This window comes from Scophthalmus maximus, chromosome 2, assembly GCF_022379125.1.
Source record: "Scophthalmus maximus strain ysfricsl-2021 chromosome 2, ASM2237912v1, whole genome shotgun sequence".
NCBI lineage: Eukaryota > Metazoa > Chordata > Actinopteri > Pleuronectiformes > Scophthalmidae > Scophthalmus > Scophthalmus maximus.
This window is the reverse complement of record NC_061516.1, coordinates 22,125,190-22,145,000: the sequence shown is the minus strand read 5'-3', so window position 1 is coordinate 22,145,000 and position 19,811 is coordinate 22,125,190. Positions and strand designations below refer to the sequence as shown.

The 19,811-nt window shown below is 45.3% G+C and overlaps 2 protein-coding genes and 1 pseudogene across 3 annotated transcripts in view; 1 reads left to right on the top strand and 2 right to left on the bottom strand.

Annotated features, from left to right (window-relative positions):
* The window catches only part of coro6 (coronin 6), a 12,022-nt gene extending 9,884 nt beyond the window's left edge, over positions 1–2,138 (top strand). For both annotated transcript variants that reach the window (XM_035626012.2, XM_035626011.1), the window contains exons 9-11: positions 1–16; positions 654–881; positions 1,250–2,138. The exon at positions 1–16 is cut by the window's left edge and continues 42 nt beyond it. In XM_035626012.2, coding sequence (XP_035481905.1) covers positions 1–16; positions 654–881; positions 1,250–1,372 — 367 coding nt within the window. In that variant the 3' untranslated portion in view covers positions 1,373–2,138. The remainder of the gene's footprint in view (positions 17–653; positions 882–1,249) is intronic.
* Positions 521–10,307, bottom strand: LOC118301000 (von Willebrand factor A domain-containing protein 7). The gene is made up of 16 exons (XM_035626010.2): positions 10,156–10,307; positions 8,875–9,061; positions 8,489–8,761; positions 8,288–8,381; positions 8,059–8,193; positions 7,769–7,955; positions 7,505–7,680; positions 7,257–7,369; positions 7,036–7,152; positions 6,337–6,540; positions 6,111–6,243; positions 5,498–5,647; positions 5,040–5,132; positions 4,693–4,955; positions 4,271–4,564; positions 521–3,176 (listed from the first exon to the last, which is right to left on the bottom strand). Exons 2-16 carry the CDS (start codon positions 9,052–9,054, stop codon positions 2,769–2,771), a joined length of 2,820 nt encoding a protein of 939 aa, XP_035481903.2. The 5' UTR covers positions 9,055–9,061; positions 10,156–10,307; the 3' UTR covers positions 521–2,768.
* Positions 10,308–11,567: 1,260 nt separating this feature from the next.
* Positions 11,568–18,734, bottom strand: LOC118301003 (annotated as a pseudogene).
* Between the last annotated feature and the right edge of the window lie 1,077 nt (positions 18,735–19,811).

Sequence of the window (19,811 nt, the reverse complement as noted above, 5' to 3'; positions counted from 1 at the left end):
GACGGTGCCCAGAAAAGTAAGTCACCCACCCATCGATCATAACTTACAAACTTGTACAGTAGTTGAAAGCAGCTGAGTACAGGACATTTACTCAGGTATTGTAAAAACACACGTTTGAGGTACTTCTACTTTTATGTATTTCAATTTTCATTCCCCCTATACTGTAGGTTACAAGAAAAATGTTTTGTACCTTTTGCTTTATTAATTATTTTCCCCCAAAGCTACAGTTACTAGTTATTTAACAAATTGATCCGTTTCCAAATTGTGATACATTCTCTAAATTAATATATACAAAAAGAAGTTGATTCAAAGGTCTTGACACTGCTTTTTTAATAGCGATTTTTATTTTTTGCTTAACTAATAAGAATGATCTAATGCTTCTTCCACCATTGGACTTTTAAATGATTTCCATTTTTGGGGGGGGGGGGGGTTGGCAATTTTGAAGAACAGACAGAGAGGTGACAGAGAGACAAAAAGAAGCAAAACAATAAAAAAGAAATAAAGAATTACAAACTCGGTCTCCCTCTTTTGTCTTTTATAGAATTTGCTGAAAAACAATTAAGTCACTGAAATAAATGGTAGGCTTCCACAGCTATCAAAACCTTCAAACTAGACATAAATAAAAAGGAATGATATCTTATCCTATCGCACAGTCGGACCTCTTCCAGGACGACCTGTACCCGGACACAGCAGGGCCTGAGCCCGCCATGGAGGCCGAAGAGTGGCTGGACGGCCGCGACGAGGATCCAATCCTGGTGTCCATGAGGGAGGGCTACGTGCCTCCCAAGAGCCGAGAGCTCAAAGTGGCAAAGAAGAATGTGTTGGACTCCAGACCCACCACCCGACGCAGCTTGTCCACTTTGGACACCAACAGCCTGCCGGTAACTTCTTTATCTTATCTGTGCTGTATGTGAACCACTGTTTGGAACCACTCGTCTCTTCTGATCTACTTCCACATTGTGGCCTGACGCTGTCTGAACTCACCATTACTCTTAACATCATCTGTGTCTGTGTTTAACCCTTTTTCTTTTCCTTCGTACCCACCCACATCTCTCTCTCTCTCTCTCTTTTGTATTCACCCAAAGCTCCCATCTTTGTTTTTTGTTCATTTTTTCTAGTTGCTCACTGTCCTTGACCTATTTTTCCTCTCTCTTTTTCATTTTCCCTTCCCTGTCACTGTCTGTTTTTGCCCTTTCTCCTTCTGTTTCCCCCCGTTTCTTCCTTCTCTCCCCTCTTCTCCCCCGTCCAGCCTCAGTTGCTCGAGAGGTTGTTGGAGGAGTTTCAGAATCTGAAGGCCACAGTTTTGTCTCAGGAGAAGAGAATCTGTGACTTGGAGAATAAGCTGTCCCAGTACGCCAATGGCACTGACTGAAGTGCACGTAAACACACCTGAAGAACTGGTCTGAATTCCTGAGAAAAGCGTTTTCCCCTTTGCATTGACAAGGAACCGGTCTCCTCCACACTCTTAACAGTGTTGTCCCTTTAAAGGTGCCATTGTGTCCGGGCAGGAATGTGGACAATCCAAATGCAAATTGACGGTTCAACACATCTGAACAAAATACACCCATATCTAATATTTGTTTTGTGGTTGATTCCCCCTAATCCGCATTCCAGTTTTCACATGATGTACCTTTAATGCTTTGGCAAAAAATATATATATTTTAACATATTTACACCATTCAAAGTGATTTGACAAGCGCGAGGAGATTGCAGAGGTGGACTAAGGGGCTGTAGGTTAGAGGGACATGTGCAAGTTGTGATAAAGTTGTAAAGTAAATCAACACATATCACTTAGAGAGTCAAAAAACGATGGCTATGTCAAAGTAGCAAAGATGGGAGGCTTTCTTTTGTTTTTTTTGGCATCTTAAAACTCCCCAAACTACCTACAAACACACGCACCACCACCAAACACACACACATCACAATATACGTATCTCAACGTGCATCAGATGATCAATGACTAGTTTGTTTGAATAAGCCCCTCTGAAAACTTTTCAAAATGTAAATAGTGATAAAGGAAACCAGAGAAAATGGAAGATTGCTGAACTTGTAGCAAAATGTGAAAAGCAACGTTTTGTTTTTCTGTGACGGATCAAACATTAGACACATTATGACAAGAATAAAAAAAATTGTTTTGGGTTTTTGTTTTTTTTAAAGAAAAACTTGTCTGCTGTTTCTCGTCTGTCGTTCCAGCATTTCCTGGATCATCACAGCTCCTCACATGTCAGAGGCAAACTGGTCGGACCCAGGAGCATGTGAAGGAGGTTAGAGCTCACTGTTCGACGCAAATCATCTGCACAGTCTTTACTTCTCAGGGAAGCAACACAGCTTACCCTTATGAATTTTAGGATCTAGGTTTGGTGTAGTTGTTTGCGCCGGGGTCCAGGGTGACGCCTAAAGTCAACTGGGATTGGCTCCAGCCGCCGCTTCCCGAGACCCTCAAAGGATAGGCAGCATAGATAATGGACGGTTGGATTTATAAAACGAAACATTCACTTAACAACAGGCGGAGCAGAGAAGCCGTCATGCCCAATCTTACAGAGAAAAAACAACCTTTGTAAGAGAAGGAATGCGCTTTAAAATGCATAAAGATGAAAATCAGGTTGTAATTTAAAGCTGCATTAATCAGTTGTTGCCACTAACTTTACAAAAAAGAGAAAACCTCCATGACCAACCTGCCCTGAAGGCCTTTTCCAGGACCCACCAGACCCAAAAGCAACTGCTTACGTCTACTGCAAAATGTGACGACAAGAGCACCGAGAGGGGAATCACTGAATGTTCCCCCCAGTCGTCACGTGGAGCACGAGTCCCACCATGCTCAGGCAAAGAGAGAGTGACTGGGTGACTCTGGTGCTTGAAGAGAGGGCAGCGGGTGAACTCTCCCGCCGTGTGTAGAAACAGGTGCCTACATTACCCACCCGATCCACCGCCAGGAGCTCCATATCAGGCGAGCAGCAAGACGCCCTGTAGGACACCAGCGTCACGTTCCCGTTGCCAGCGGCCAGGCTGGTGTTCATCGTGCCGTTGCCTTGTTTGAGGCTGACGCGCTCAACACCAACACCTTCATCCCCATCAGTCACCCGCGCTGAGAGCGCCCATGTCGAGAGGCTGCAGTTTTTAGGGCAGCTGGACTCCAGGCCGAGCAGCTGACACTCTGGCTGGGTGAAATCGGTCACCTGTGAGGGGCAGAAAAAGAAACTGTAGTCAACTAGTTTTTACATTAGTGAGTCAATCAATAAATATGATCATGAGAGAAAAGAGAACCATGCAATTTGTTACTAGTCATAGGGAAAATGGAATGTTCAATTTGTTCAGCTGATTGCTAGTTATATCCACCCAGATCTCAAGACAGCAACTGATTTATTAAAAGAAAATAACATAAAATGGTGGACTAACATGTCCTTCGGGTTGGTCCGAGAAGGGACGCAGCACACACATAGCTGTAATGTGTCATGGCTGACAAAGCATTGTAGCGACCGTCAAAGTGAAAAGAAATGGAAGAACCATTATTTTTTGTTGTTGAATTACACGACAAGTGTTGCCAATCTCTGGGCGTCATAACAGCTGGAAACATGCAGCTAAAGTGGATGAGTTGTAGGAAAAATTAATAAAGTTGTAACTCTTCAACAAACAGATTCCATAAGACCACATTCTGACAGAGACAATGTAACGCCGTCATTGAGCCAAATAGCCAACTAGCTAAGAAACTGAAACCTCATTGGGACTGAGGATTTGTTGAGGAATTTGGAAAGAATTTGTTCCAAAGTGTTTGTCCAGAACAACCATTGCAGCGCGGATTACTGATATGAAATAAGAAGATTGAAAAAAAACAAAAAACACCACAAAACAACAAAGATAACAAAAACCATTACCGCTAGCTATTTATTTGTGTGGGATCACTACCGCGTTTGACACAAGGTCGGAATTACTGTCTTTGCAAGTCACGAATGGAACTACCAAGGGTGAGGATTTTTTTAGAGCAAGATGTTTTGGCCAAAACCAGCTGCGAGTAGCATCATCATCACTATCATCTGACATCAGACGCCTTGCCAAAGAGAAGCAGCTCCATGTATTCTTTAATTCCGAATGGCCTACCAAGGATGTTGTAAAAATCTAAATGGCCCTTGATACGAGGAAAGTTCGCTAACCTTGTCATGGAGAATCCTACTTTTTCCTTTTAACTGGTAACAAGTCACATGGTGTTTTCTTGGAAACTTTCTAACGTTGTAATTCCATTAATAAATGTGACTCTGAAATGGGAGCATTATACCGTATTAAGAACAGAGATTCGTAGCACGACGTAGTTGGTGTCTGCGCCCCCCGGAGCCTCGGCCTCGATGGTCAGCGTGACATCAGTACCGGAGGGGGTGTTGAGAGGTGCTGTGAGGTTCACTGTGCCACCTGTGCTGTTTCCAGGTTCCAGGAACAACTGGGTTGGAGACGCCGTGTCAAAGCGTTGGTTGTTGGTGGCTCGGATGGTGTAATTCCCCCCTATTCCGTTGGTCATCACAGAGAAGGGAACAGAGAACGGTGTTCCTGGCACTAAGACGGTGTTTGAATCGGCCTGAATACAGAGTGAATCAGACAACAGTGTTGATCACGGTGCACTTTTACCCTTTTATTATGAAGTGAACAGACGTTTTTGTTGCAGCATGTCCTCTGGTGTGACGGTGATGGATGGGTACTACTCACGGTGATAGTCACATTGGAGGCTTGGAAGTTGGTAGGTGATTGCCTTTGGAATACTCTGGCGGTCGCGCTGCCATCCTGCCCCTTCACCCGCACCACAAACTCCACTGACGGTATCTGCTCAACCCGGACTAAATATTTCCCTCTCCCCTGTGTCTCCAGAACTCCTTTCGTCTCCTTTGACCCCGTCGATTCAACTAGAGCGGCTTCCGTCAGCGTGCCCGAGTCGACCCCCGTCAAAGTCACCATCAAGCTACCGTTCACACCTTTAAAGGGAAAATAAATGCGTCATGTGCGACGTGAAGATGTCGTTGCGCATCGTCAAATTCACGTTATGACATTTCCCCTACCAGCTGGGGGACGAGTGTCGAGAGCATCGTATCCTGTGAACGGGCCCAGCGATGCCTCCACAAAGTCAAAGAGGAAGTCAATAGGACTCTGACCTGCGAAAAAGAGGACAAAAATAAAGCAAAAAGGGAAAGTAAACAAGACATACATTGTTTCTCTTTATAGTCACTACTACTCAACCTGCCTAGTCCTTGAAGTGTTGATAAAATTCATGTAAGGTCATCAGTAGTTGCCGCTGTATATCTTCTGGACTTTTTCTGGACCAAACTTCACCAGCAGACTCAACATTACTATCACTACAGTCAAACAATACAGCTGTCACATGGGACAAAACCTGTTACCCTCCTGCACAGGAGAAACATACAGCAGGGGAACCTCCTTTCTGAGATACAAACCAAACCCCACCAAACCAATAAAGATTCATTTTGCGATCAATTTCAATCAGTCATGGAGGTCTCACCTATGACCTTCAGAGTGTAGGGATTAGTGGACACCATTCTCATTTCCCATTGTCCAACTTCCTTTTTTAGCTTCAGAGTCTGGAAGTTTCCCACGGACTGGGATGCGGTGATCAATGACCCAGATGTGTCAGTGCTTTGCTGAGATTCGCCTTCAAACAAAAAACAGGACACGAGCACGCTGGCAGGAAATGTATCGTACTGATGATGATGATGTGACATAATCTTTACAATTTCTAAAAAAAAACTACATTTGCACATTATTTGTACAAACTGCAAGTGACTGGGAGCCACGTTCACAGCGGTTCCCCATAAACCCTGTTGGTTCCTGAAAGAAAATCTCATTTGGTTGATTAGTTCAGAACAAACACAAAACAAATTCTTCATCAAGAACTCTTCACTTTTCCCGCGGTGAGATCACAAACAGAGGATCTCAACCTCCCAATTGGCTCTGTTTGTCATGTCATGCGGATCTGAAGCGGATGAAGAAAAAATCCCCAGATGGCGTAAAATGTGGCCAGTGAGTCTGAAAATCGACACGATTATATACTGATGCAAAAATAATACGGTTCATACGGAGACCAGATTTCATTTAATTCAAAGAGGCAGAATTACCTTTGGGGCTGATGAGAGTGAAAGTGTAGGAGCGCCCTGTGATGTAAACTCTGGGGTTGGTTACCGTTTCATCTACCACGAAGAAGAAATTATCCGCCTTCCCTGGGCTCCTGGCTGCTTGCAGCAGCGTCACCTGGAAGATCCCATCAAACGGATGACTCGGCTGAGATCTTTGCATCGACAAAGCCGACTATCTATCATCAGTGAGATGATTGTGCCACTGTACCAGGGAAGAGCTGGACGACTCTGTTATGATGCTGGTGGCCGCGGGCAGCTCACTTTTTGTGACTTCGATAGCCAGACCTCCTGAGGCCTGAGCCAGGTCAACGTACACCTGGGCATCGGAGGCTGCCATCGTCCTGGCTTGTGTCCGGTCGCTCCGTCTCAGGCGGCGATTGGTCACTGTTGAGTCAGTGATCATGAAGTTCACCTGGAGGACACAAAAACATGGATGGCAACTAGGATAGTCAAATAACAAATGCATGAATAAATTAAAGTAACATACCAAAAAAAGGATTAATCCTCCTATAATGTGCCAAAAAACAACCCATAGAATTTTGCTTTCGGTATTGTCCAAACCTGCGCCAAGGCCCAAAGTCAACCTTAACTTCAACCGCACCAAATTGTACATACTCATAGATATCAGTTATCATCATGATCCATGAATTATTCCCTGTGAAGTTGTCAAAACATCTGGCAATGTCACAGAAAGTCGGATCCACGCCAAAATTCAGTGGGTTCTTTCTCGGCCCATGTCCCGTCCTTCTTTCATGGAAAACTGTTTTTTTTTTTTTTTTGCTTAATCATTCTTCTGACAAAAAAACCAAACAGGCAGGGGTGAAAACATAACCGTCTTGGCAGAGGTCAAAATACATTGAGCTTGTAATCACGCGACAAGAAAATAAAAAACACAGTAGATGCTCACCACCGTCTGGGTTCGCTCGATGAGTGCGGTCACTGCGCCGCTCAGCTGTTTGTCTTTGGCAGGTGCATCGGTGAAGAGGAAGATCTCGGAGTTGGCAGGCGCACCACTCAAAGCCATCTGCAGTAAAAGAGCATGAGACAGCCAGGCACGCGGGAGTTAAATCTCTGTACGCGTCAGACTTTCGGAAACAGCGACGAACTGACTCAAAGACGTCACGGCACCTGAAGCCCAGAGAGGCTCAGTTCTTCGTCATCTCCTCCACCAGTTACAGAGAGGGAATTAACGACGTCCCTGAAGAGTTGTGCGTCTGTGGTCTTTATCAGCGGCCCGATTCCTGAAGTCCATTTTTGCAGACAGAGAAAACAAACATGACAAAAAAGCCATTTAAGGATGTCATAGTTGAAATTTGCAGACTTCTTCCAAATGTTTTTTTTTGTTGAATTTTTCATATTTGTGGCGTCCATCCTACCCGGATCACTGAACGGCACAAGAATGTAAAACGAGGGCTCGTCCTCCGTTCCCACTTTAGTGTTGATTATGGCGGAAGTGACTGTCCTCACCGCCTCGATGTCATCGCTCATGCTCTTTGTCGTGTCGATCACAAAACAAAGAGCTTTACCGGACCCTTTGGAGATTCCCATCATCCTGAGGGATGAAGAGAGATAGATAAACACTAAAAGACATGTAAAAAAAAAACTGCGCGTAACTAAAACGGGCAGAGTGGGTGTCGTACTGGAGGAAGGGTCTGTCACCGGCAGCCCCTCGAACGTCGTCGAGCAGCTGACTGGTTGCAGCTATGGCCATGTTGGCCGCGTCCGTGTGGAGGTGTCCGTGACTGGCATCGAACGAGTCTTTGTTGATCCCACCTTTGGGCTCGATGGCACTTGTTTGATCAACTGCTCCTCCGTGGCTGCATTTTCCTGTGCACGAAAGAAAGCACGAAAGAATGACGCATTCGTTTCCAAAAAAAGTAGGCTGTATAGATATGTATATGTATATATATATTTATCAAGAATCATTTGCCTTGTGGTTTGGTTGAGACCAAAGGCACGATACCAAAGTACCCAGAGGTGAGTATCCCCCCTGCTATGACATCCTCCAGAATGTTGTTCCTGCAGTCGTCCCCGTCACAGTTCCGACACGTTGCCCTGCTCACGTCTGCGGGGAAGTTTTTGGCAGACAACACATTTGTGATTCTTCTGCAATCTTCCTCGCAATCGCAGGGCGACATCGCAGCATGCCATGTGTTTACCTGCTACGTTGCCAACGCTGGTGTCTGATCTGATCAGATCGGAGTTTGGGACTTTGTTCCCCAGTTCCACCCAGTTGCTGTGACTGTAGAAATCCTTCAAGTGAACAAAAAGAAAACCCCAGAAGATGAGGGCTAGTAATTGCATCTAATGTCTTTGAATCCAAATCGCTTACAAATGTGGTTTGTCAAGCTATGACTCACCTGTAAAGGATGTAGAATCTCTCCTAGTTTCTCCCGGGCTGCCTCAAAGTTTTCCTGCTTGTTGCTTGCTTTGACCGCCTGCAGCCCCTCAGTGATGATTTTCCTCCCTTGAACAAACATCTCTTCATCAAAGTGGAAGCTTGCGTTGAGGGCGTGGCGGAGGTCCACCCGCACGTTCTGTAATATGACAGATGTGATGGCCTGGCGGAACGTCTTGGACGATTTCGGTGCATTGCAGGCCACGGCAACACCCTCCGCAGTGAAAGGCTGTGACTACACACACACACACACACACACAGGAGTCAAATCTTAACGTTAGTGAAAGAGATGTACAATTTCTAATCTAGAAGAAGAAGAAAAACAACTTCAGTGAAGGGCAGTCTTACAGGAAAAGTGAAGTCCGTCCCTTCAGCTTGAGCCAGCGCGCGGCACACCTGCACAGAGACGTTGAGAATCGCACTCTCGGTGATTTCCAGGTGACTGAGAGACTTTCCTGGCAATATCCCAAATCCATGAGCTCCGGTGTGCAGGAGCAGGAGACACAGCTGAGCCAACTGGGAAGACATGACCGACCTGCATGGGAGGGGACTTCATTCAACTGACGATGTTAATGTGAAAATGAAAATGTCATTCCAGAAAAGGACGTTTGTACGCGCGACACACAGGCCCCATGGTGTGTCGCGCATACAAACGTCCTTACTGAAGACCCGCCTTGATGAGAGGACTGACAGATTGCATTTTGGAGCGTGGTAACATGTCAGTTCAAATGCTATGATGTTTGCATTTGCATTTTGTCCACCGAAGTGAAAGTTGAGTCTTTGAAAATGAAAAGTCAAAAAGCATTTCTAATCGGTTAGAAATGCTTTTTCATTGCAGTCGAATGGAGTTTTTCAGTCAAATGTTCACATTGTTATCAAATTGCATTATCATTTTAATGTAGCCACAGAATGCCCTTACAAAGATGTGAAAATGAAAATGAAAATTGGATTATTGCAATTTCATAAAAAACATTTACTCCAATTAAAAAAAAAAATGCTATTGTGGAATTTCATTTTCATTTTCACATTTACATCATCATTCGAATTAAGTCCCCTACAGGCTTCCATGAACCTGAAGACAGACACACATTTGTTTAAAGTAATTGTCTACGTTCAGTCACGAAACCAACGGAACAAAGGGTGTGTTAACTGACACAAACGTGACAAGTCGGTGTAAATGCTTTTTGTCACTGAGCCAGCTTGGTTTACTGTAGGACACTAGATCTGACTCACCTGCGATCATTAAAACCACGTATCATCATCTACTAATACGCCACACGTCAAACACCAGATACAAAAGAACACAATCATGCCGTGAAGCAAACAGATATCCCAGCGGACACAAACATTATAAAAACCAGCTGCCGCCTCATGACAACAACCGACATGTATTTCTGGCTATGCACAAGCTCTAGTTGTCAAAAATAATATGTTTCAGTCAAATCACGAATCAAAGCATGAAGAAATACATTCATTTCTGCCTTAACATTTGAAATTCATCTTAACTTTTGATGCATTGTAAGGTGACGAGAAGTTGTTCAATATTTTGAACAACCTCAAAAACACACAATCTGATCCCTCTGTTAATCAGGCTGTACTTATAATTATTAAATGAAAAGTGGACTGTACCTGAGTCCTTGCCGTTCTCCTGTACACTCATAATCATTATTGTGGCAACACCTGCCTAATGTGCCACAGGCAGGGCGTGCCCATCCGCGTCTTGTTCCACCTGTTACATGATATCTGTGATGAGTACAATGCAGCAGAAACGCGGTGGCTGAATTCCAAAGGCCTGTTCAGAGCCGCTCTGTTTACTGAGAGGAAGAACGGGGAAGTGATACGATCTCACGGCGAAACCGGCTCTGGGGGTCAAACCCGAACAAGACAAATTCCTGAGATGTTTCAGCGTCCACATCGCAAGATGTCACCTGCAGGGTGTAGCTATAGGCTCAATTCAATTCAATGAATTCAATTCAATTCAGTTTCATTTGTAGAAGGCCAAAGCACAACATACGTTATCTCAATAACCTCACAATATTGCAGAGGAACCCAACAGTTGGGCGACCGTGAAGAAAGAAAACGCCCTTTTGACAGGCAGAAGTACAGTTAATGTTCCCCTTTCTGTCTCGCGTACCTGCAGTTGACCACTTGACCTCGGTTGCATCGTCCCGCCTCTCATGGCGCCGTCGATCTAACCTGGTTCCAGCGTTTGAGATAAGATAACCAGCCGCTGGCTGTATTCAACAGATGGATATGAGAGTGCCATCGATATCCGCATGCAACTTCCCAGCGTACTGTACCTACCAGTCATGTGACTGCTGGGAGACTGCGTCTCACCGGCGTCATGTTGCAGCGACCATACCCGTACGGAGGCTCAGCCCGAGGGCCGAGCACTCAACATGACACCTCACACAGAAACCTGGAGGCGTGCGTGTGTGTGTGTGTGTGTGTGAGAGAGAGTATTGTGTTGTCTACTTTATACTGTGTGAGTCAGGGTATGTTCATCCTTCCTACCACAAGATGGAGCTGTGATGATTTTTCCCCCTGTTCATTTCAGGAAAGAAATAACATTAAATATATATAATAATACGAAAAAAATACGAAACAGTTCTGTCCCACTTCTCCGTCCACATGTTTCAACCTAGAAACTTCTTTCAAACATCAAAACATTCAGCTCAATCAGGACATTATTTCCGGCTTGTATTCAACTTTTCCACACTTTCTAAAATAGTTAATAGTAATCACACCACTTACTACCCAGTTCCCACTTTTCCTACTCTTCATACTCCAGCTTCAGCTTCTTCATCCAAATCCAAGCCAGCTATCCCGTTCAGCGTCGGCCTCTTAGCAGCCAGCATTCCCCCAGCTCTTTCTTGATAATGATACCATAATGGGTTTTTTTAAATAATGTGTGAAATAATCAAGCCTCAGACGTCAATAAATATTTTGTTTGATCAACAATACCCCTTGAGAATGAATGATTATTGATTGTGGTATCAAAAGTAAATATAGACATTTTCTCAAAGCTTGAATGGCTTTCATCAGATCACACAAAACCCCACGAAGGTTTTTTTATTTGAAGTTTTCCAATGGCATCAACGGTGTGTTAAAGGCTTCGTGAAGCACATGTAGTTTTCAATACATATTTTAAAGATTTGGAAATTACATTACATTCAATCAGCACACAAACTCAGTCGCCAGGTTATTAGGGTCAAATAGCTGAACACATCCATATTAAATGCATGGGTTTATTCTAGATTGTCCATGGACAGACATTGATGTGGCACGCCCAGACCAAAAAAGAGGCGAGTAGTGTCCCAAAGTGCTATTTTTAGATTTTTAATTTTTTTTCATTTAGCCAAAATGTATCAGCGTTGGTAGATACAAAAACTTTCACAAAATTTTTTGAAAATATTTGACAGAATAAACAATGCAGAAAATTTCTTAATTCAAGTTGTATATATATATTTTACAACCTAATATCGGCATCAGCCACCAAAAATCCCTATCGGTCGGGCTCTAATGTGAAGCTAAAAAACTGCGTACTAGTTTAACTAGATTTTCAAATTTTGATTCCTACCCACACAAACATATTAAGAATTAAGTGATCCCCATTTTGAATGCTTAACTGAGTCCTAGCATTGTAGTGCCAAGGCAAAGAAGAACAAGGAGAGAAGACTGAACAACTCTTGTAGACAGAGACACAGTTGTTGTCGTAATCGTTGTTGGAGGCTCTGTGCTGCTGGTGGCCGTTGGCGTCGTTGGCCGGACCGTGAAGGCACAGGAGGCGACGTTACCCACCTTATCCACAACTAGTATCTCCAAATCGGGTGAACAGCAAGTCGCGTTGTAGGACACCAGGGTGTTGTTACCGGCGTCCAGGCTGGTGTTCATGGTCCCGTCGCCTGTTCGGAGGCTGATGCTGTCGATGCCCGTCCCGTTGGCCCCGTCAGTGGCCTGCAGCGAGAGCTCCCACGTGGACGCGCTGCAGTTTCCGGAGCAGTTGGACTGCAGGCTGAGCAGCTGACACACTGGCCGAGCGAAATCGGTCACCTGCGGAGAGGAGAGAGAGAGAGAAGAACATGTCAACCGGTCTCACTCCAGCAATTCAAGCCAAGATGAAGCCACAATGACTGGAGAGCTACCGTGCTAAGGACAGTCAGACGCAGCACGACGTAGTTGGTGTCCCCGACGCTCGGAGCGGTGGCCTCAATGGTCAGGGTGACATCGGTGCCAGATTCGGTGTTTACAGGCGCGGTCAGGTTCACGGTGCCATTAGCGCTGCCCCCAGAGCTCAGGGATAAACTGGATGGGAAATCGATGTCGAATCTTTGGTCATTGGTCGCCTGGACGGTGACGATTCCTGCTGTCCCGCTCATCACCACAGAGAAAGGAACAATAAGTGGCACTCCTGGTTGTAAGACACTGCCTGAATCGTCCTAAAAGCGGAAGGACAACGGGAAGCAGTCGGTATCAGGTGTCAATTTAAAAGACCAGACTTTTTTTTATTGTTTTTTAGATGGATGGATCTTACTTACGGCAGTGATAGTCAGAGCAGAAGCAAGGATGCTGGTGGACGACTGCCTCTGGAACCCAGCGGTCGGACCTCTGGTGGAAGCGCTGGCGTTCTGCCCCTTCACGAGCACCACGAACTCGGCCGATGGTATGCTGTCGAACCGCGCGAGGAAGTTTCCGTCACCCTGAGCCTCCACGCTGCTGTTAAACCCCCTCGACGTGGCCGACTCGACCAGGGTCACCTCTGTCACGGTGGCGGAGTCACTCCCGGTTATCGTCACCCTCAAGCTGCTGTTAACACCTTCAGGAAAGAGTGAGCAAAAGAATTTGCTATTCAAGTGTGTCCAAGTTGATCAAAATTATCTTTAGGGCACATCACAAATTTCTGGGGTCCTTTACCGGCTCTGGGACGATTCTCTAAGATGTCGAAGCCTCCCAAGGGACCGTCCGACACCTCCATGAAGTCAAACAGGAAGTCGATGGGACTCTGACCTGCGAAATTTTGAAAAAGTTAGTACCGTCCACGTTCTTGTCACTGGCTTCTTGTTGATTAGCAATTTTATCACAGGTCTAGGGAGCGTGAATGTCTCTGCAAAGGTTTCACAGTAGATGATATTTCAGCCTGTTCCGAGGTGGTGGAGGCACTGATGGAGGAGTGGTTGACAGTTGACATTATGGCTCAGTGGTTTGCACACATCTCCCATCTTGAGGATTGTAGGTTTGTGGTTGGCCCACTCCCTATACAGGTATTGCTTGTATGAAGCTTTGCTGTCTGGCACTAAGCCTATTTGAAGTAATCATTTGATTTTGTATTTTTAGGACATGTGAAAGCTTGGGTAAACTGGCCAGTCAAGATCAAGGATATTCATACATCAATGCTGTTACTCATTCTGTGATTCAACCACGTGCACCTGGAGGGGCTCTCACCTGTGACCTTCAGAGTGTAGGGATTCGCTGACGCCATTTTCATTTCCCACTGTCCCACTTGTTGTGTTAGCTGCAGATTCTGGAAGTTCCCCAGTAACTTGGATGCAGTGATCAATGATCCTGTCAGGTTAGCACTGCTCTGGGACACACCTAAAAAAACAAAAAAATTCATCCAACCAACGAAGCACTCCGGGGAAATGGTGCCAAATAAACTTACAGTGGCTGCTTCAACCGTCAACAATGAAAACACCACCTGAGGGACTGATGAGAGTGAAGGTGACGGAGCGCCCGGTGATGGAAATTGTGAGGTTTTTCACCAATTCGTCGACGGTGAAAGTGAAATTGTCGGCTTTCCCGGCAGCCCTGGCTGCTTGCAGAAGGATGACCTGGGAGGTTAAATGGTGCCGGTGACACAATTGCATCCGTTTGAGCTTACCACAGTCGTTTGTGAACGCCAGTGTGAGCATTCTGCTGATACCTGGGAGGAGCTGGAGGACTCTGTTAAGATGCTGGTCGCCTCGAGCAGCTGACTCTTTGTGGTTTCAATAGCCTGACCTCCTGACTTCTCGGCCAAGTCTCTGTACACCTGGCCATCGGCTCTCAACATCCGACCATAAATTTACAGTAAACACTGGAACTTGTCCATCCTAACTTATTTCTTTCGAACTCAAGGTCAAAGGCCACATCCTGTTCTCCGGCGTGCCAACAGTGTCACTGCATGTGCCCATGACCACAGCCTCACCCCGGCGCTCCAGCACGGGACTGTACTCACCACCGACTTGGTTTGTTCGATGAGTGCGACCACAGCGCTTTTCAGGTATAAGTCTTTGGCGGTTGCATCGGTGAAGACGAAGATCTCCGAACGCGGCGGTGCACCAGTCAGAGCCAGCTGCACGAAGGAGACAGACAGCGACAACAGTTCAGTTTTCCAATGTTTTCAGGAGCTTTGCACCGACAGATTGTGAAGTATTTTTTCTCAAAGACATCAACAGCACCCGCAGTCCTGAGAGACACATTTCCGGGTAATCTCCTCCACCAGTTGCTGATAGTGAATTAATGGCCGCCTTGAAGACGTCTGGGTCTGTCGTCCTTGTCAGGGGCCCGAAATCTGGGGTTCAGGGAGCGAGACAGGAGCAGTTTATCATTTATATTATAGAGAATGCAGCACACAACACACATCATTGGTCCAAACATCGCTTGACTTCATCTCAGAGGAAAAATAAAGTACACAGGACTGGAAAGTTTAGACTGGGACATTGAGATCCTACCTGGATCATTGAACGGTACAAGAATGTACACGGAGGGCTCGTCCTCTGTTCCCACTTTTTTGTTGATTATAGCTGAAGTGACTGTTCTCACTGTCGCAATGTCATCGCCCATGCTTCCCGTGGTGTCGATCACGAAGCAAAGACCTTTACCTTTGTCGATTCCCATCAACCTGAGGGATAATGAGAGAAAGGACAAAGAGTTTACAAAGGACAATTTTTTCTAATCCACCTCTTTACCGTACACGTGTAGACTGGGTGTCGTACTGCAGGAACTTGCTGTCCCCTGCAGCCCCTCGGACGTCCTCCAGCAGCTGATTGGTCGCGGCTATGGCCACGTTGGCCGCCTCAGTGTGGAGGTGTCCGTGTTCAGAATCAAGCTTGTCTTTGTTGATGCCACCTGTAGGCTCGATGCCACTTGTTCTATCAAATCCACCTCCATGGCTGCATTTTCCTGTTCAACGTTTGAAACAGAAGAAGAACAAAATGATCCCCACAGCTTTACACATGTTGTCTCTTCTGTGACATTCTTCCATGTGCGTGAGTGTTTTCATTTGACAGTGATATATGTAAGTGTATATGTACGCCATTTTGGTTTCATCACCTCGGCCAAGCGATGATTTCACCCCTGTCTGTCTGTTTGTTGGTCGGTTTGTTAGCAGGATGATACAAAAACTACTAACCCACCAAACCTGGTGCACGGATGGGGCCTGGAAAGGGGCAACCCACCGTGAAGTCACTTATTGGTTTGTGAACGGCCATTTTCTAAGCCTTGAGTTTTGCATTTTTTCCAGCGCCATCTTGGTTTTTGGAAACCAGAAGTAACCATACATGTATTTGGAGGAGGGGGTGGTGGGGCCTGACTGAGGGCCCGTCCACTGCCCGTCCACCTACACCTGCAACCTGCACCCATTGGACGGTACTAGCTGTCAATCACGCTGTTTCCACCGCCGATGCATAACAGTGCTTGATGGTCTACTTTAATCTAAATGGGACGATAATTTACAAAAACGAACATCATGCTGTGTTGAAGAAGAGATTGAGACCAGAAACTCCTCAGGAAAATGTTTACCGACGTGATAAATCAAGTGAGGAGTGGAGTCATTTTCTCATTGACTTATATACATGTCAAAAAACTGGAGCATCCACGGTTTGGTTCCAGCTAGAAACCTTGAAGCCCTCACGCTCTCCTCATGTTTCATGTACGATATACTGAATAAAATATCTGGGTCAAAGAACCAGCCTTTGACAAAGATAACTTAAAAAGATCAGTACAAATGAACAGGAAGACATTTACCTTCTGGTTTGGAGGCCAGAGGCAAGAAATTGAAATATCCCGAGGTCAGTATCTTCTCCCGGAGGATGTCCTCCAAGATGTTGTTCCTGCAGTTGTCTCCATTACAGTTGCGACAGGTTGCTCTGTCCGTAGCTGTGAATAGTTGGATCACATTAGATTCAACCTTGACCACCGACTCTGTTGAACACAGTGAGCAACACCAGTGCAGCGGAATGCAGCAGAGCATCTGACCACGTGGTGCCAAGAGTGTTAAAAGTGCATGTGGACAAATGGAATGCATGGTATAATGAGAGTAGATGTGTTAAACACAGTATACAGAGCAAAGGTTTTTCATCTATTCATGAGTAAAAAAAAACGTGTCTATGTTCCTGATGAAAGTTCATCAACGAGACAGTTATCATCTTCAATCACACTCAAACTGCATTCCGGACGTCAGAGCATAGCATTGAAATACCTGCTATGCACTTCATTACCTGCTATGTTGCCAATGGCGGTGTTTGATCTGATCAGATTGGAGTTTGGGAGTTTGTTCCCCATTTCCACCCAGTTACTGTGACTGTAGAAATCCTTTCGAATTCAAAAGGTAAGACAAAAATTCAACAAGCAGCAAACTAAATTAAAAATTGAATGTCAAGAGTCTTGTATCAAAAATTATTTTAGGGTATCAAAGCACAACTATTCTTCATAAAACAACTGCAGTGGAGATAAAAGTCTACCTGTAAAGGGTGCAATATTTTCCCCAGTCGTTTCCTTGCCGCTTCAAAGTTGTCTCTCTTAGTGCTGGCCTTCACGGCTGATAGTCCGGTCGTGACGATTTCTCTTCCCCCTGCGAACTCCTCATCGTCAAAGTGATGGGTGGCGCTGTAGAATTTCCTTTTGTCCACTCCCACGTTGTTGTCCTGGATCAATTGGATGGCTTCGCGGAAACTCTTGGCGGATTTCGACGCGTCACACGCGCCGGCGACAGACCCTGCAGTAAAGGGCTGAGGCTACACACACACAGACACACACACACACAGACATGGTTTTATTGCAGTTGGAATTCATATTCATTATTTGTAAGTGGGGGAAAAAAAAAGGTGTCAGATTGACACAGCTTGATTTGAATTCTTACAGGGAATTTGAAGTCTTTGCCCTCAGCCAGTGCCACAGAGCGGCAAACCTGCAAGGTGGTGTTCAGGATTGCTCTCTCGGTGATCTCCTGATGGTTCAGGGATTCCCCGTCGAAAATATCGAATCCATGAGCTCCAGTCTGCAGGAGCAGGAGACACAGCGCGGCCAACCGACTCATCGCTGCACAACCTGTCCGACAGACGCGAGGGAGAGGATTTCAAAACTGGCAAAAGTGTGTTGTCACAGCAGTTAGGGGTTCAGGCCCCCCGTTTTCTGGAAAATGGAGCCAGTCTTACAAGAATGGGATCGGAGGCAACAACAGCAGCGTTTTTATTCTTTGCCCTGATGTTTGGCAGCATATACCTTGGTACATAGATCTGACCCATGGATAATTGCAGACTGGTGGTTTTCCCCCTTCAGTTTCTGGACGTATTAAGAGCAGAGTGAGGTGCGCGGCCCCTGGCTGGTCCCTCGTGATCTCGATCCCTAATGACGTGTTGGCGAATACACCAGTGATACCCAGCGGCCCATGCAGAGCGAACCTCCTCAGAGCTCAGGTCCCTGTCCCCTTGGTGGGCTCCGCAGCATCGTCATTGTATTACAATTTTGTAGTACTTCCTCAACTCAATGAACAAGATAACTTTCGTTATTATTATTGACCCAAAATAAAACCAACAAATAAATGATATAGTCTTACATTAGATTAGATTAAAAATATGTATTGATTCCCAGAGGAGATTTTACAAGTTATAAAGTCAAAATGGATCCACCTTCTCCATATGTTCATATTCAGAGGATGAATCAAACCAAATATAGTTTTGGTGTGGGTTTTCTGATGTTGATTATTAAAGAAAAATTTTGCAGTTATAGATATTGTCGCTCTGCTTACAAAATACCTTCACCTTAAAAGTCTGCACCTGAATGGTATCCACTTGATGTTTGCACCTTAAGATCGATTTTTTATTTTTTACATTACGAGTAATTGATTGAAATAATTGTACTGTACCTTAGGTGTGGATGTCGTCTTGGAGTTGATTCCCTCATCGGGACACTGTCATTTATAAAGCTCCTCGTGCGAGGTGGAGTCACTTCTCTGCTGGACTTGTTTGACTGGTTGTCCTTTTATCATGCAGGTGTGTTACACTTTTCCAGTAAAATCACTTATTGTTTCCTGTAATTTGAAGATGCAGCCTCACCTCAGGTGATTTATTGTAAAAGCATATGCTTCATGCTGTCATATCATGTTTACTCATGTTCATGAGTTATTCAATAATTTGCTTTTATTTATACCGTATAGTAACTTGACATGCTGATTTTAGTAATGTTATTTTATTTATCCTTTATTTATGCAGAAAGCTCCCATTTAGATACATGAGGCAAATCAACAGTAGGGGCTGCACAAACGCTGAAACATTTCTATCTTGTATAGCAGCTGATCTGCAGCCTAACTGAAAGGGTCTGGGTTTGAACCTGCAGACTTTCTGCGCGGCCTTCTGCATGTTCTCCCCGGGTCCGAGTGGGTTTTCTCCAGTTACTCCGGCTTCCTCACAAAGGCCACAGACACTGGAGGCTCTAAAATCCCCCGTGGTTGTGCACGTAAGCTCGGACTGGTTGTTTGACCCCGTGACGGACTGGCGACCTGTGCAGGATTTAGCCCGCCTGTCACCCTGGGATTGGCTCCAGGAGGGTCTCCAGCCCTTGATAAAGGGAGACGCACAGCTGATTTCATTGGAGCTTGTGTGTGGCATTTTGTGATGGCTGACAAAACAAGTTTTTCACGAGATGGAAATGATCTGTATTGTTCGTGATTTAATCTGTCCATGTGTGTGTGTGTGTACAGTTAGTACATATCAGCACACAGGGCGTGACAGTTTATATGGTACAATAAAGGTTTAATCCGATGCCATTAAAAGAAGAGAACTTTCGAGACCGGTTTTGCAGGTGACGGTACCGTTTTTGAGCTGCAGTTTGAATTTCTCAACACTGTTCCTGTTCGTGAACGGTTTGCGGTGGCACCCATCCTTTTCAGACCTCTGACGCAACTCACAAAGGGTGTGAGAATCCCGATGCACTGGTCAAGGGGGAATTAAACCATTGTACATCGCATGTGAAACATGCATCAGGAAGAGGGGAAATATCTTTCAGAAATCATCAAGAGTCAGAAATCA